A 12,388-nucleotide genomic window follows, 5' to 3' on the forward strand; every position below is an offset into this window, starting at 1 on the left:
GAGAGATATCTCACGAATTCCTTGAGGGGATTTCTTCAGCTTTGGCCCAAGGGTTCGCTCTGATTAAAAGTTGAAATGATTAGATGTTGGGAAAGTTTGATTTAATCATCAATGGCGTATAAATGTCCATAGACAGACGTAAGGTCGCCAAGAAACATTTGACCGCGAAAAAGTTCGTTCTTGAGTTTGAGTTTGAGTTTGTGGCCAGATGTAACGGAATTCCCTGTGGGTGTTCCCAAGACTTGGCAGTGATGAGAATTCCGTGAAAGGTCGTAGTGACCTTCAAATTTCACTTTTTTTTTTTACCTCTTAGTTCTTGGCTATATGCCAGATTTTAACATCATCCATCTATCTATCAGGTTATGGGAGCAGACTAGCAGAGCTGCCCTCTCCCAAGCACACTTAGAGGTGTTGTCTCGCCAACATATCCTGGGCCATGACCTGGACTCCTCACCTATAAGGCACATAGGAGGCATTCTGCTCAGGCATCCCAACCACATCAACTGGCTCCTTTCAATAGGTCTCTACTCTGAGCCCTGTAAAAAAGACTGAGCTCCTCACCACAAATGCACATAAGAGATAAGGGCATTGCAGGAGCTTTATAACCTGAAATAGTATAAATTCTATATACAGTGTTTTTCACAAGTTTTCTTTTTCTCTCTTGGTCCTCAGCACAGCCCTGTGACAGCCAGAAGTTTTATGCCATCTAGTCTGGCAGTTATGATTGAGTTATGATTTTTTGATGAAAGCCTAGTAACTGTCTTTAAATGTGTCAGAGATAATCCATAATATGCAGCAAAGCACTTTCATTCAGCCACATGTGAATGTTCTTGTTAGATATTTTACAGGCATTCTGTTTTGGGGATTTTCTTCAGCATCTTTCTCCTAAACCTCTATCCCTCTGCCTCTGAACCCTTTCTGCCTGTTTTTCTTTTCCCTTTTCCCGCCTCATATTCTGTTTCACGCAGCTTCAGTGTGAAGTTTGAACTTTGAAGTGATTTCTCCAGTGCCCACTGTTCTGCACTTGACATTTTTTGACATAGTGTCTAATCTTTATTCTGTTTCTGTTAGCAAAAACTTGGATACTGTTGTTTACTGTGACACTCAGCCATCACTCCTGACCACATTTATCTCTGTGTGTGTTCCCTGTCTCTGTCTGTCCACTTACTTGTACAGTGAAAGGTTCTTTGTAAGGTTGAATAAGAGCGGGCTGCCCAAGTCACCAGAGAAGACAGAAAGACAATGCACGCTATTTGTGGTGAGTAGTTAACACGGAATTTTGTTAAAAAAGATTTACTGGGAGCAATTTAAGGCTATTTAAAGCTAACTTAACTCATGCACTGTTATGCTGAAAAATAAAAGCAGTGTCAGTGCTCTTCAGCTTGTTCACAGTAATTGGATCGGACGCTTAAATATGTTTTCCTGCATCGTTTGTCAGGATTTGGGAAGCAGTGATCTACGAAAAGATGTCTACATCGTTGTGCACATCATAAGAATAGGTAGGAGTAGTGATATTTCTTCTTTATTCTCCTGAGTACTACTCACGTTCTTAAAAATCTCTTTCATTTTCATACTGTTCTTACCGTGGATACCTTTGTGTGTCTGTGCAGGGAGGATGGGAGCAGGAGAGAAGAAGAACCAGTGTAACGTACAGTACAGGCGGCCGTTTGGCTGTGCTGTTGTCAGCATTGCCGATCTACTTACTGCTGACTCTAAGGATGACCACCTGCTAAAGGTTTATACGTAAGTGACTGTAAAGAACTATTATTTAGGAATTCTTCTTTCTTCTAAACACTGAACCAGTGCTAAAGTTTTGTTCAGCATGATGTGTCATTTCCTTATTCATTTTCTTTCCAAAACTTTTTTGTTTTTGGAAAGCAGAAGTGATCACATATGCAGATGAGGATGGAGTGCTAATTTCTCACTTACTGCTCACAAGACTGGTTAGCAAGCCACATGTATAGACTAAATGGATGCATTGCACAGACACCACCAAGTTTTTTTTGTATGTTAATCTACATAATACTTACCTGTGAATCATTCAGGCATAAAAAAAAACCCCAAAACAAACAAACACTTGATTCAAGTGATGAATCAGTGTATTGTCCACGCATAGAAGACAAATTTAGCAAAGAACCAATTTTAAATTAGATTGTTATTCACTGTTACTTTAAAAAGTAAAAAAAGGAACACAAAATTCCTCCCATTTCTTTAATTAAATCAAAAAATTCTAAAGATGACACAATTTGAAAAGCATAAAAAGGTATTTTTGCTCCAAAAAGTTGATTACCTAAGAGCTATTAGTTGAAGGTTTTGCATGATATGCACAGTGTCCTCAAAAAATTTATGGAAACTGGACAAGTGCAGGACAAAATAAAGAGTGGCAGGGCTGAAAATCAATCTATAGCAGATGAACAACATGGAAGTCTCAAAGTTGCCATTCAGCCTTTTAAAAATCAGCAACACTGAAGCTCCAGCTGTGGTGTTTAAGGGTAATTTATTAAGCTAATGTAAGGCATTAAAAGCTTTACTGGGAAAAAGCGAGTGGGAGTCCTTTATCAAAGCACCTTATCAACAAGGCTGAAGCCCCCAGAAGTTTTATTAAAATATTCAGATGAACTGTTAACTTAGTTTGATAGCATGTTTACATGATAGGGGTTAATGAAGGCTGACGGCAGCTGACATTTTTTACATACAGGTGAACAAGGGTGAGACTAAAGGAGGGGCATGGGGCGTACTAGACCGGATTTATTTCAAGGTTCAACTTTCAGATTGAAAGTGCACACTTAAAACACGTGAGAACAAAAACCCATAAAGCCTTCCAAGAAGACAGAGTAAAGATTCATTTTTTATGTCTGAGTTTAGATTGCATATATGTCTTATTTTATTTAACTATGACTGTGCTTGAGAGTATTCATATAATTTTGGATTTAAGAAAATATATTTTTTAAAAATATTATGTAATATGGGACATAAATGCAAAAGGGAAACGTATTCAAGTAATCTTTTAGGTAAGTAGTAGTCTGAGTACACGAACATTAATCTGGACCAACAAAATTATGCACCTTTCCTTTTACACTTTAGATGACTGCAGTCAAGTCTATGTGATTCTCTCAGGGATGAAAAGGCATCTGTTGACATAGTAGTTTGACCTAAATTATAGCAGCATCAGAGTAACTGGCCAAATGTACTTTGCTCACAAGAACATGCAGCCACTTTCTTCACACCTGAGGCAACAACAGGTTTTAGTTGGACTAGCATGAAAGTTGTGACCCAATTGTTTTGTGAGTTGAGTCCAGAAAAGACGTCATTGAAAAGCTGATTTTTTTTTTTCTGTCATGCCACCGTTAAGCGTTAAATACACTCAACAAAAAGCAGCTTTTGGTCACATGTCACATATACAGTGAATTTCAAGAAAGTGGTTGGTCAGCGTAACAGAAACTCAGCTGCTTTTCAAGGGTAAAAGCACTTGTTACTTCAAACATTGTGGCTTGGATGGGAAGAGCAGTGATGATGCTATCAATTTCCAACAGCAAGCTTTTTCTACAGAGTGGGTTCATGGAGTTTCAAAGAGAGGTGTGCCTTTTTCACAAATGAAGAATTAATGCAAAAAATGCTTCTTGTTATATGAAGTGTAGGATTCAGCAGTTTTGGTTTTGCTCGGCCTAAGCACCATCAATCCTGACTCACTTTCAAGGATATTTACCGGACTCTTTCTGGAGCATTTGTGCAAATCTGCAGTAATTTTCTTTTTGTGTGTGTCCCAGGTGTAACACTGAGAGCGAATGGTCCCAGATCCATGAGAACATCATCAAAAAGGCCAATTCTAGGTACAACTTGTCTGGATCCAACACTGGTGAGAACCCCATTTGCTTAACTCATTGCTTTTAATTTCTCACACCTACACAATCATGTAGGTGGTTTAAGCCATCAGACAACAGGGGTGGGAGGGGTTCAGCACTGCATGTGAAGTTCATCATGTTCCGATGACAAAATGAGCAGCGCAGTTGCACATCTTGCCATGTATTACTCAGTTTCCGGTCATTCTCAGTAGCTATCATGTGGGAGTTAAGTTCTTTTCTGTGGGAGTGGATTAGTCCTTACATTTCTGTGTCTGCAGGGAATCTATGTATTCAGCTAGTTTGTATTAATAGCTCAAATTTCATCATGCTGATCAGCAGAATCAGTGGTCTCCCATAGCAACAAGTTGGTGGAAAATGAGAATGTTGAGTCTTTCAAAAACATGATCGCTCTGCAATGCGATCAATACTTTGGTGGACTCTAGATTAATACTGATGCAGTCATTAAGGTGCTAGTTACATTTTGCTTGAAGAAGAAACTTGTTGATTGATTACAGTGAGGGGAGCGTGAAAAGGGGTGCAAACTGTGAAGCAAGAGGGCATAAGCACAAATTAAACAGAGCTGGCTAATTTGCAGCTGCTTGCATCAGTGTGTACAAACAGCTCTTGGCAGTCACGGACTGCTCATCAGAAGTTTCCGTTATGTAGCCGAGAAGCTCCAGGAGGCCGCTACTTTCTCAGTGAAAATAAACACTATGCGTGTTTCCATCTCCTAACGCCTGCTTATACGTTATATATGGAAATATGGAAACGAGATCCGATCTGCTGAGTCAGCACCCCATTCCACCTGCCCTCAGAGAACCAATAATTGCTCGAGGTGAGAATAATCCCGTACAGGCGAGAAGAGGATGCTGTGACACGAAATCACTTAACACCTTCTGCATGATCCGAGCCGTGTTTTTATTTAATTTTTTTTATTTTTTAACACCAACAACAAAAGTTGTCCCTCTAAAATGAGTACTGTTTAATTTCTCTTAGTACAAAAATATGAATATTGAGCAAGCATTTCATTCTTTTAGCTACTTACTTTGGTTTTCTAATCTCATATTGATCTCTATAACAGCTTTTATTTTCTACTCACTACTCCTGCTTCTCCTGACTGGTCATATTATCATAGATAACTCCCAGCCACGCACAGAGATCAGATTTAATAACAGATTATGCGCACTGATAATGTTCTGTATTGTTGCTGTTCAACTTCCACAACCTTTTGGCAGTTATCACTGCAGATGCGGCACAAGCTTCTTGATGCCTGCTGGATAAATGTGACATTTTCATCTTTACCTTTTGCTTTTTTCTGTAATCAGGGGCAATTATTCGCACTCATTGGTAAACACATTGTTACTGGCAGAAGACAGCGTGTTGCCTGACTTTGCAGGGTTCTCTCAAAACATATCCGTCATGTAAGTGTTTGCTCGAGGCTTTCTTTTGACAGCAATATGCAAAGCACACAGACGCACTCACACAAGCACGTGCAAGTGAATGATTTTAGAGTTCAGTCCCCTGTTTTGGCTGCAGTGCAAAGTTTATCACAAACGCTTGAGTATTAGCTGTTGAATTGCTGTCAGATGAAGACACTGATGGAGCTGTGCGGCTGATTAGCCTCAGTGTTTTTTCTTTCAAAGGGTATTAGAGGAGGGCTGCAGGGTTTTTTCTTTTTTTTTTAATGCTGGCATGCATAATTAAAGTCTGTTTGTTCCAAAATTACATTTCTGCCACTTAACTCACTGTGACATTGATCTTATGAAACAGAAGAGGGAAAAAACCCCTTTAATCACAACATAGAGGTAATAATTTAAGTATTAAAGATAATGAGCTCTGGATATTAAGTGTCATTTATTAATTTACTTTGCTTAGATGGTGCTCTTTTTAACTACTATCTCTGTAATTGCATGTCTTTCACTCACACACCTGCCTTTAAGACTAATGCTCTGGTGACAGGTTTTAACAGCAGTTAAAAAGATATACCTAATAAAGTAGCCAGCGAGTGTATACTTAGTATATTAATGTGTGGAGCAACAACTTTGAATGTAACACAACATATTCCAGGAAGCAGTCCAGTTGCAGTGATTTCTTTCTTTCTGGGCTCCTTCTACATTCAAAGAATTATACAGAGCATCACTCACAACAGATTTCACTGGGGCATATCCTCATCTAAAAAGTCAATTCCTCCCAGAAGGCAATTATTCTGCCGCGGAGCGACATTGCAGAATAGATAACAGAACAGAGTTGCGTGCCAGGCTGCGTCAACAAATGTGAAAACTGGAGGGAATGTTTCATCTTCTTAGTGTGTCCCTGTAAAAGCAACCATACACGAGCTATGGAATGTCACGCTGTATTTATCATGGACCCGTTGTTCTTTTCAATATTTTCTGTCAAATATATACTGCTACATTAATGAATGCCCATATCAAACATGCTTATTGTTTAAAGTAATAGTAATTAGAGGTGGGTTTTGATAATCGATTCATCGGTTAAAATCGATTCTGGCTTGGATAACGTGATATCGATTCATTAAAATCCTGAATTGATTTTTTTAATATAAATTTATTTTGCCCGAATCTCAGTTTCGACAACCACCAAACAGCTAAAACAGTAAATGAGAGCAGGTACACGGATTCTGCACAAAGACGTAAACACAAAGCGCGGACCCGCCGACTGATCAGAATCAGTGAGATGTGGCCTTTCTCACCCGACGGCACGGACACGGTCGGGGCTGAAAGCCGACAGCTCGCTGATTCTGATGTTTCGGTGGGTCCGCGCTTTGTGTTTACGTCTTTGTGCAGAATCCGTGTACCTGCTCTCATTCTAGAGCTGTTAGTTTGATCGCTCTCCAAACAATATTGACCGAAAAGAAAAAGCAAAAGCAAAAGAAGATCCAAACTAAGCTTCACATAAACATCGTCATGAATTCCCTCTTACTTTTGCTGTTTTGCTTCCACCATGATAAAATCACACTACATGCACAGCTCTCTCTCTCTCTCTCTGTATACTTCAAGAACAGTTTCCCGTCTAAAAATCTGTTTTCTTCATTATTCGCTTGCTTGTTACGCACAAGTCTACCGTTGTTTACAGCGCTGTTGGCCGCTGTTTTTTCCCCTTTTACTTACTTCCGAAAAGAAAACCTAATTTCTGCCGTTCAATAGGCTACTGAACAAATTTAAACTTTTTAAATTTATGCAAAACGCTTAGCTGTGTCTCTAATAAAATCCCAGGCCAGGAAAATCACCTTCATGTTTTTCTGTGTTTTATCTTCAGCTACTTTGACACAAAGGCATCTGCTGTGATGCTCACACCTTTGATAAAGTCTTGCGAGTGTCAGCTTCCTTTTTATAGATACAAAAATATGTTAATGTACTGATCTGAATTATAATATTTCTGACTGTCTGAGGCAAAATTTCACAGATTCAAATTGAATTGAATCGAATCGAATCGAATTGAATCGAATCGTGGATCGAATCGATTCGGGGCCTTGTGAATCGGAATCAAAGCGATTCTAGAAATCAGTGACGATACCCAGCCCTAATAGTAATACAATCTCATTATTACAAGTAGCATTTACAAGGTATCCCTTTAATACTGTAAAAATCATTTTGTTTATGTGGGGCAACCAATCAAAAGAAGGATTTATTAAAGGCAGAGGATGGAAAACAGCTTCTTTTCTGACAGTGGATGAACTGAGGATGAACCTTGTGTAAGTTAAGGTGTAAGGATCATGCGAAGCCACTGTTCTAGAAAGCACGACAGTAAAAACACGGCGTTGAAAATGAGCATAATAGATCCCCTTTAAGAACTACAGTTTATTACACTTAGTGTCAGGAGGGCAATTAAAACAAGTGTGCTGCAGAGTGAGATACACATAATGTGGATTTGTGTGCATGTTTATATATTTGTGCACGATTCCATGTGTGTGTGTGTGTGTGTGTGTGTGTGTGTGTGTGTGTGTGTGTGTGCGGATCATGATTTGTGTCTCACTGTGTTTTTCTCCTTTAAAACTGAACTGGCAGTATGCCAGAAGTCTCTTATTAGCAGCCAATTAGCAAGGGGGAAGATGAATACACTGCCCCGAAAAATAAGAGGAACACCAGGCTGTTTTCTGCAGTAAAGTGGAAGAGAGACGGGAAGACTTGGAGACTTATTTTGTTCTCCTAGAGCCTAATGAGTATTTTTTTACCTGTGTGTTTCAGGGTCGGCCGTGCTTTTTGGGTAATTGAATTCAAAAGACAAGAGAGGGTACTGATGAACAAAGATTTTGTTTGCGTGTACCCAGTAACCTGTAAGAGGGATTTCATAAGAATCTGGCTCTGTGTGAGTCAGGTCAGGTAGATAATTCAGCTCCCACCTCCACACTGCGAGCGTAGGCAGTGACAGAAGAGGCTGCGACGACTCAACTGTTTTTGTTTTTGCAGCTTTTTTATATTTATTTATTTATTTTTTTAATTTTTTGTGAAGAGGCAGGTCCGGTGGGCTGAGGGCAGCAAAGGTTGAGAGTGATTTTGTTATACTCAGCAACGTGTACCATTCAGGAATAGTAATTTGGCCCCGCAATAGCCTTTAAAGCCTGACTGTGTGTGTGTTCGTTTATATGAGCCCAAGACTGAATCAGATTTGGCAGATTAGGGTATAAAAAAGAAAAAGATAAAAAAAAGGTCTCCCCTGAACTAAAGAGGACTCTCCTTTTCATTTCTGACTAAGCCATTGTGCCCCAATGAACACACTATTGATGGACTGTATTATTTTTGAATTATTTTGACCAGAAGACCAAGTAATGTATTATGCAGTGAGATTGATGGGTCAGGGAGGTTTACAGCCTAAAGCCAGCGCATTCAAAGTCACGAAGGGCACTCTCTTTCAACCTGGCTAGATCACCATGGTAACAATATGGGAACTAAAATAGCTAGCTATATACTAGCTATAAAGAATCTTTTTCTGGGGTAGTGTGTTTATGCATACGGACCTCTCAAACCAAACTGGTTTTATTTATATAGTGCCAAATCGCAAAAACAGTTGCCTCATAGGTCCTCATAGACACTACAATAATATAGAGAAAACCCCAACAATCAGACAGCCACTGATGAGTGACCACTTGGTGACAGCGGGAAGGAAAAACTCCCTTTTAATAGGAAGAATACCGGTCCCTCAAATGACCGCAGGGGCAGCCATCTGCAGGACCATTGTGAATGAGGGGAGGGCGACAGGACAAAAGATACACTGTGGAAGAGAGCCAGAGATTAACAATAAGTAATGATATAATGGAAAGTGGTGTATAAACACAGAGTGTATCCATAACTATGTTGTAAGTAAGATCATGAATGAGGCTGTGCAGTTGCAATAACATGCTGTCAGGAATTTCCATGCATTAAGTAAAATGAACTTACTGCACAACGCTAACACTAGAGCAAGAGAGAGAGAGAGAGAGAGAGAGAGAGAGAGAGAGAGAGAGAGAGAGAGAGTTTATTACAGAGAAATGGCTCTTTCCAAAATAAAAGCTATACTATACGCTTCTTCTGGGCTATATTCTCAGCAGCATATTGTAGCGGGTCAGGGCTGTTCGGGGTTCTGTTTGTACAGTTATGTTTTGTTTATGTTGCCATAGTGACGGGTGACGCCCTCTCGCTGCGACGGTGTGTCCTTCCGGGGTCAGAGGGCGCCCTGTGTGTTGTTGTTGTTGTTGCTGTGCGGTTGCCGCGCTGAGCAGTTGCCGCGCTGAGCAGTTAGCTAGCGGCAGTGTTCTTTTGCAGATGTCAATAAACGGCTGTGCTCCCTGGCTAGCTCACGGGAAGAAAGACTAAACGACACCTCCGTCTCCTCCTTGTCTGAGCTCGCCACATTGGTGTCAGAAGTGGGATGATGGTGGCACCCCATGTTCTGACCCGAATGACTTTTCCACCGCCGGTCGTGACCGGCCGGTGCGCCAAAAGAAGGCACCTGGACATTTGCAGGACTTTGTGTGGGGTAATGGGGTCGTCGGGGACAACTGACCCCTTAGGTGGGGGCTATGTAGCGGGTCAGGGCTGTCCGGGGTTCTGTTTGTACAGTTATGTTTTGTTTATGTTGCCATAGTGACGGGTGACGCCCTCTCGCTGCGACGGTGTGTCCTTCCGGGGTCAGAGGGCGCCCTGTGTGGTGTTGTTGTTGTTGCTGTGCGGTTGCCGCGCTGAGCAGTTAGCTAGCGGCAGTGTTCTTCTGCAGATGTCAATAAACGGCGGTGCTCCCTGGCTAGCTCACGGGAAGCAAGACCAAACGACACCTCCGTCTCCTCCTTGTCTGAGCTCGCTACAATATTAAACATATCAGGTCCCCATAAGGAGAATCATGTGCTAACGGCTGTCTAAATGACTCGGGTAAAGTTTGTAGCATGCATGTGTGTTGTTTTTGTCTACTTCCACTTGTCTTTGCACTAGGATGATGTCGGTGTAAATGTGCAGTCGTATTCCTTGTGTTCCCACTAGTGCTGTCAGCGTTAATCTCGTTGAAATGACGTTAACGCCACAACACGGCAAATCTCCGTTAACGAGCTACCCCTGATCGCCCCGTGCTTAGACGGCCAATGAGTTAACGAGCTAACTGCGCTAACACACTAGTTCCCACCCATGTAATTGAGCATTGCGTGGCACATCCAACATACTGTTTTACTTTAGTCCATGACGCGCTTACCTTCAGAGTCATACCTCACATGAAAACCAAAATAATTCCAAACGCTAGATCTGAATGAGGGTGGGGGAGGTTCAATTTGCCATGTTACAAGGAGAGCTTAACTTCTGTCTCGCTAGCTTGCCCTGCACTCTTCCTTCTGACGATGCTGTCTGTGTTGAGCGCTCAGTGGATCTGCGCTCGACAGTGCAGCCTAGGCATCGTCAGAAGGAAAGTTGATAAAATAAATTACAAATTTTGTATTGTTCATACATATGCGTACCGAACCGAAAGCACTGTATCTAACGGTTCAATATCAATACGAGTATCGTTGCACCCCTAATATATATGTATATATACATATATATGTATATATACCAAACGACACCTAATATATATGTATATATACATATATATTATATATATGTTATATATGTGTATATGTGTGTGTATATATATATACACACATATGTGTGTGTGTATATATATATATATATATATATGTGTGTGTGTGTATATGTATGTGTGTATATGTATGTGTATATATATGTATATGTGTATATATCTATATATCTATATATCAGAAAATCTTTAATGAATTGGTTAATTTCACTTGGCCAAGTATTTTTGTTGTTGTTTTTTAAACTTCATTATGAAAACTGATTGGTCTTGTTTAGCATCATTTTTAAACATATCGAGTTTGAAGCTCTAATGTGCAGCTATAATGTGAGAGATTAGCAATAGATTCATATTTGAACTACATTCATCACATTTGCTCAGGACCTGTGCTGTAATTTGCCAGAACCTTCATATGTCTCCCCAACCTGTTCCCTCTGTTTGAAATGAGTAGGTTCTTTTTGTGCTGAAGAAGAGTCAAACAACCTCTTTTTTATGAACATGCCTGAATCAAAAGCCCAGGTTAACAAAGAAAGCTGACTGACCATTTGTGGTTACCTCTGACTGGGTTTTAGGATTTGTCCATTCAGCAAATGAAAAGAAGATCTGTCTACGTCAAACTTTTGTATTGTGCCCTAGGCTGTGCATTTATACATAGGTCTATGTTTTTTTGTTTTGTTTTGTTTTGTTGTTGTTGTTGTTGTTACATACAAAGCGGAAAATACAATATGCTTGGTCGAAGTGAAATTAAGACTGACTTGAGTTCAGTTTTACAATAATAAAGCAATTACAGTAATTTTCAGTTGTAATGAAAAATCTAAAGCCCCTTTCACATGTGCTCTGCAGCCCCGAGTAAGCCAGCCAACAGAGGAACATGTGGGAACACAAATAGAAGGCAGTATTTATCTATTTCACTGCTTCCTGATACAAAGTCAGTAGATTGCACTGATGGTCAAAAGCACAGCTAATATTCCGGTGCTTTGACCTGTAACGTACCCTGTATTTCCACTAGCACGAATGCATCGGAAGTAGACTCTTCGTGATGTGTGCCACAGATGAACTTCACGCAACTTTGAATAAGGTTGTGTGAAGTTCATGTGTGAAACAGCTTAGCTGCGAATTTTAAGGGAAAAAGTTGCATTACTCCTGCAATCTATATTTGTATTGATACCCGTCTGTAGTAACAGCACTGACTGGTTTTGTCTACAAATTCACCAACTCACTGTTACACTTGGTAGACAGCTAAAGCAAAAGTAAGATACAGTAATGGATGCAAGTGATGACCTGTTTAAATGTGTGTGTATGTGACTGTTTGGTTTTCATACATGCAACTGTCACTTATCTCTGGTATCATTTTAGTTATGTGGTTTACAAGTTTCGTCTACTGTAATAAAATGGGTTGTCACTTTTTGATTACGCTGTTATCTCAGCGATACAACATTGCTCACTGTTTACTGTTTGGAACAGGATTATGATGCAATGATATTATAATATGCTGA

The 12,388-nt window shown here is 40.2% G+C and overlaps 1 protein-coding gene across 4 annotated transcripts in view; it reads left to right on the forward strand.

Annotated features, from left to right (window-relative positions):
- Positions 1-12,388, forward strand: part of dock4b (dedicator of cytokinesis 4b) — a 138,007-nt gene that overhangs the window by 59,734 nt on the left and 65,885 nt on the right. For all 4 annotated transcript variants that reach the window (XM_086268196.1, XM_086268199.1, XM_086268197.1 and 1 more), the window contains exons 9-12: positions 1,177-1,258; positions 1,439-1,499; positions 1,611-1,743; positions 3,768-3,856. In XM_086268196.1, coding sequence (XP_086124322.1) covers positions 1,177-1,258; positions 1,439-1,499; positions 1,611-1,743; positions 3,768-3,856 — 365 coding nt within the window. The remainder of the gene's footprint in view (positions 1-1,176; positions 1,259-1,438; positions 1,500-1,610; positions 1,744-3,767; positions 3,857-12,388) is intronic.

Source organism: Aulonocara sp. 'chitande type north' Nkhata Bay, linkage group LG17 (genome assembly GCF_057382095.1).
Source record: "Aulonocara sp. 'chitande type north' Nkhata Bay isolate Kocher_YH1m ecotype deep benthic linkage group LG17, A_spYH_male_GT1.1, whole genome shotgun sequence".
NCBI lineage: Eukaryota > Metazoa > Chordata > Actinopteri > Cichliformes > Cichlidae > Aulonocara > Aulonocara sp. 'chitande type north' Nkhata Bay.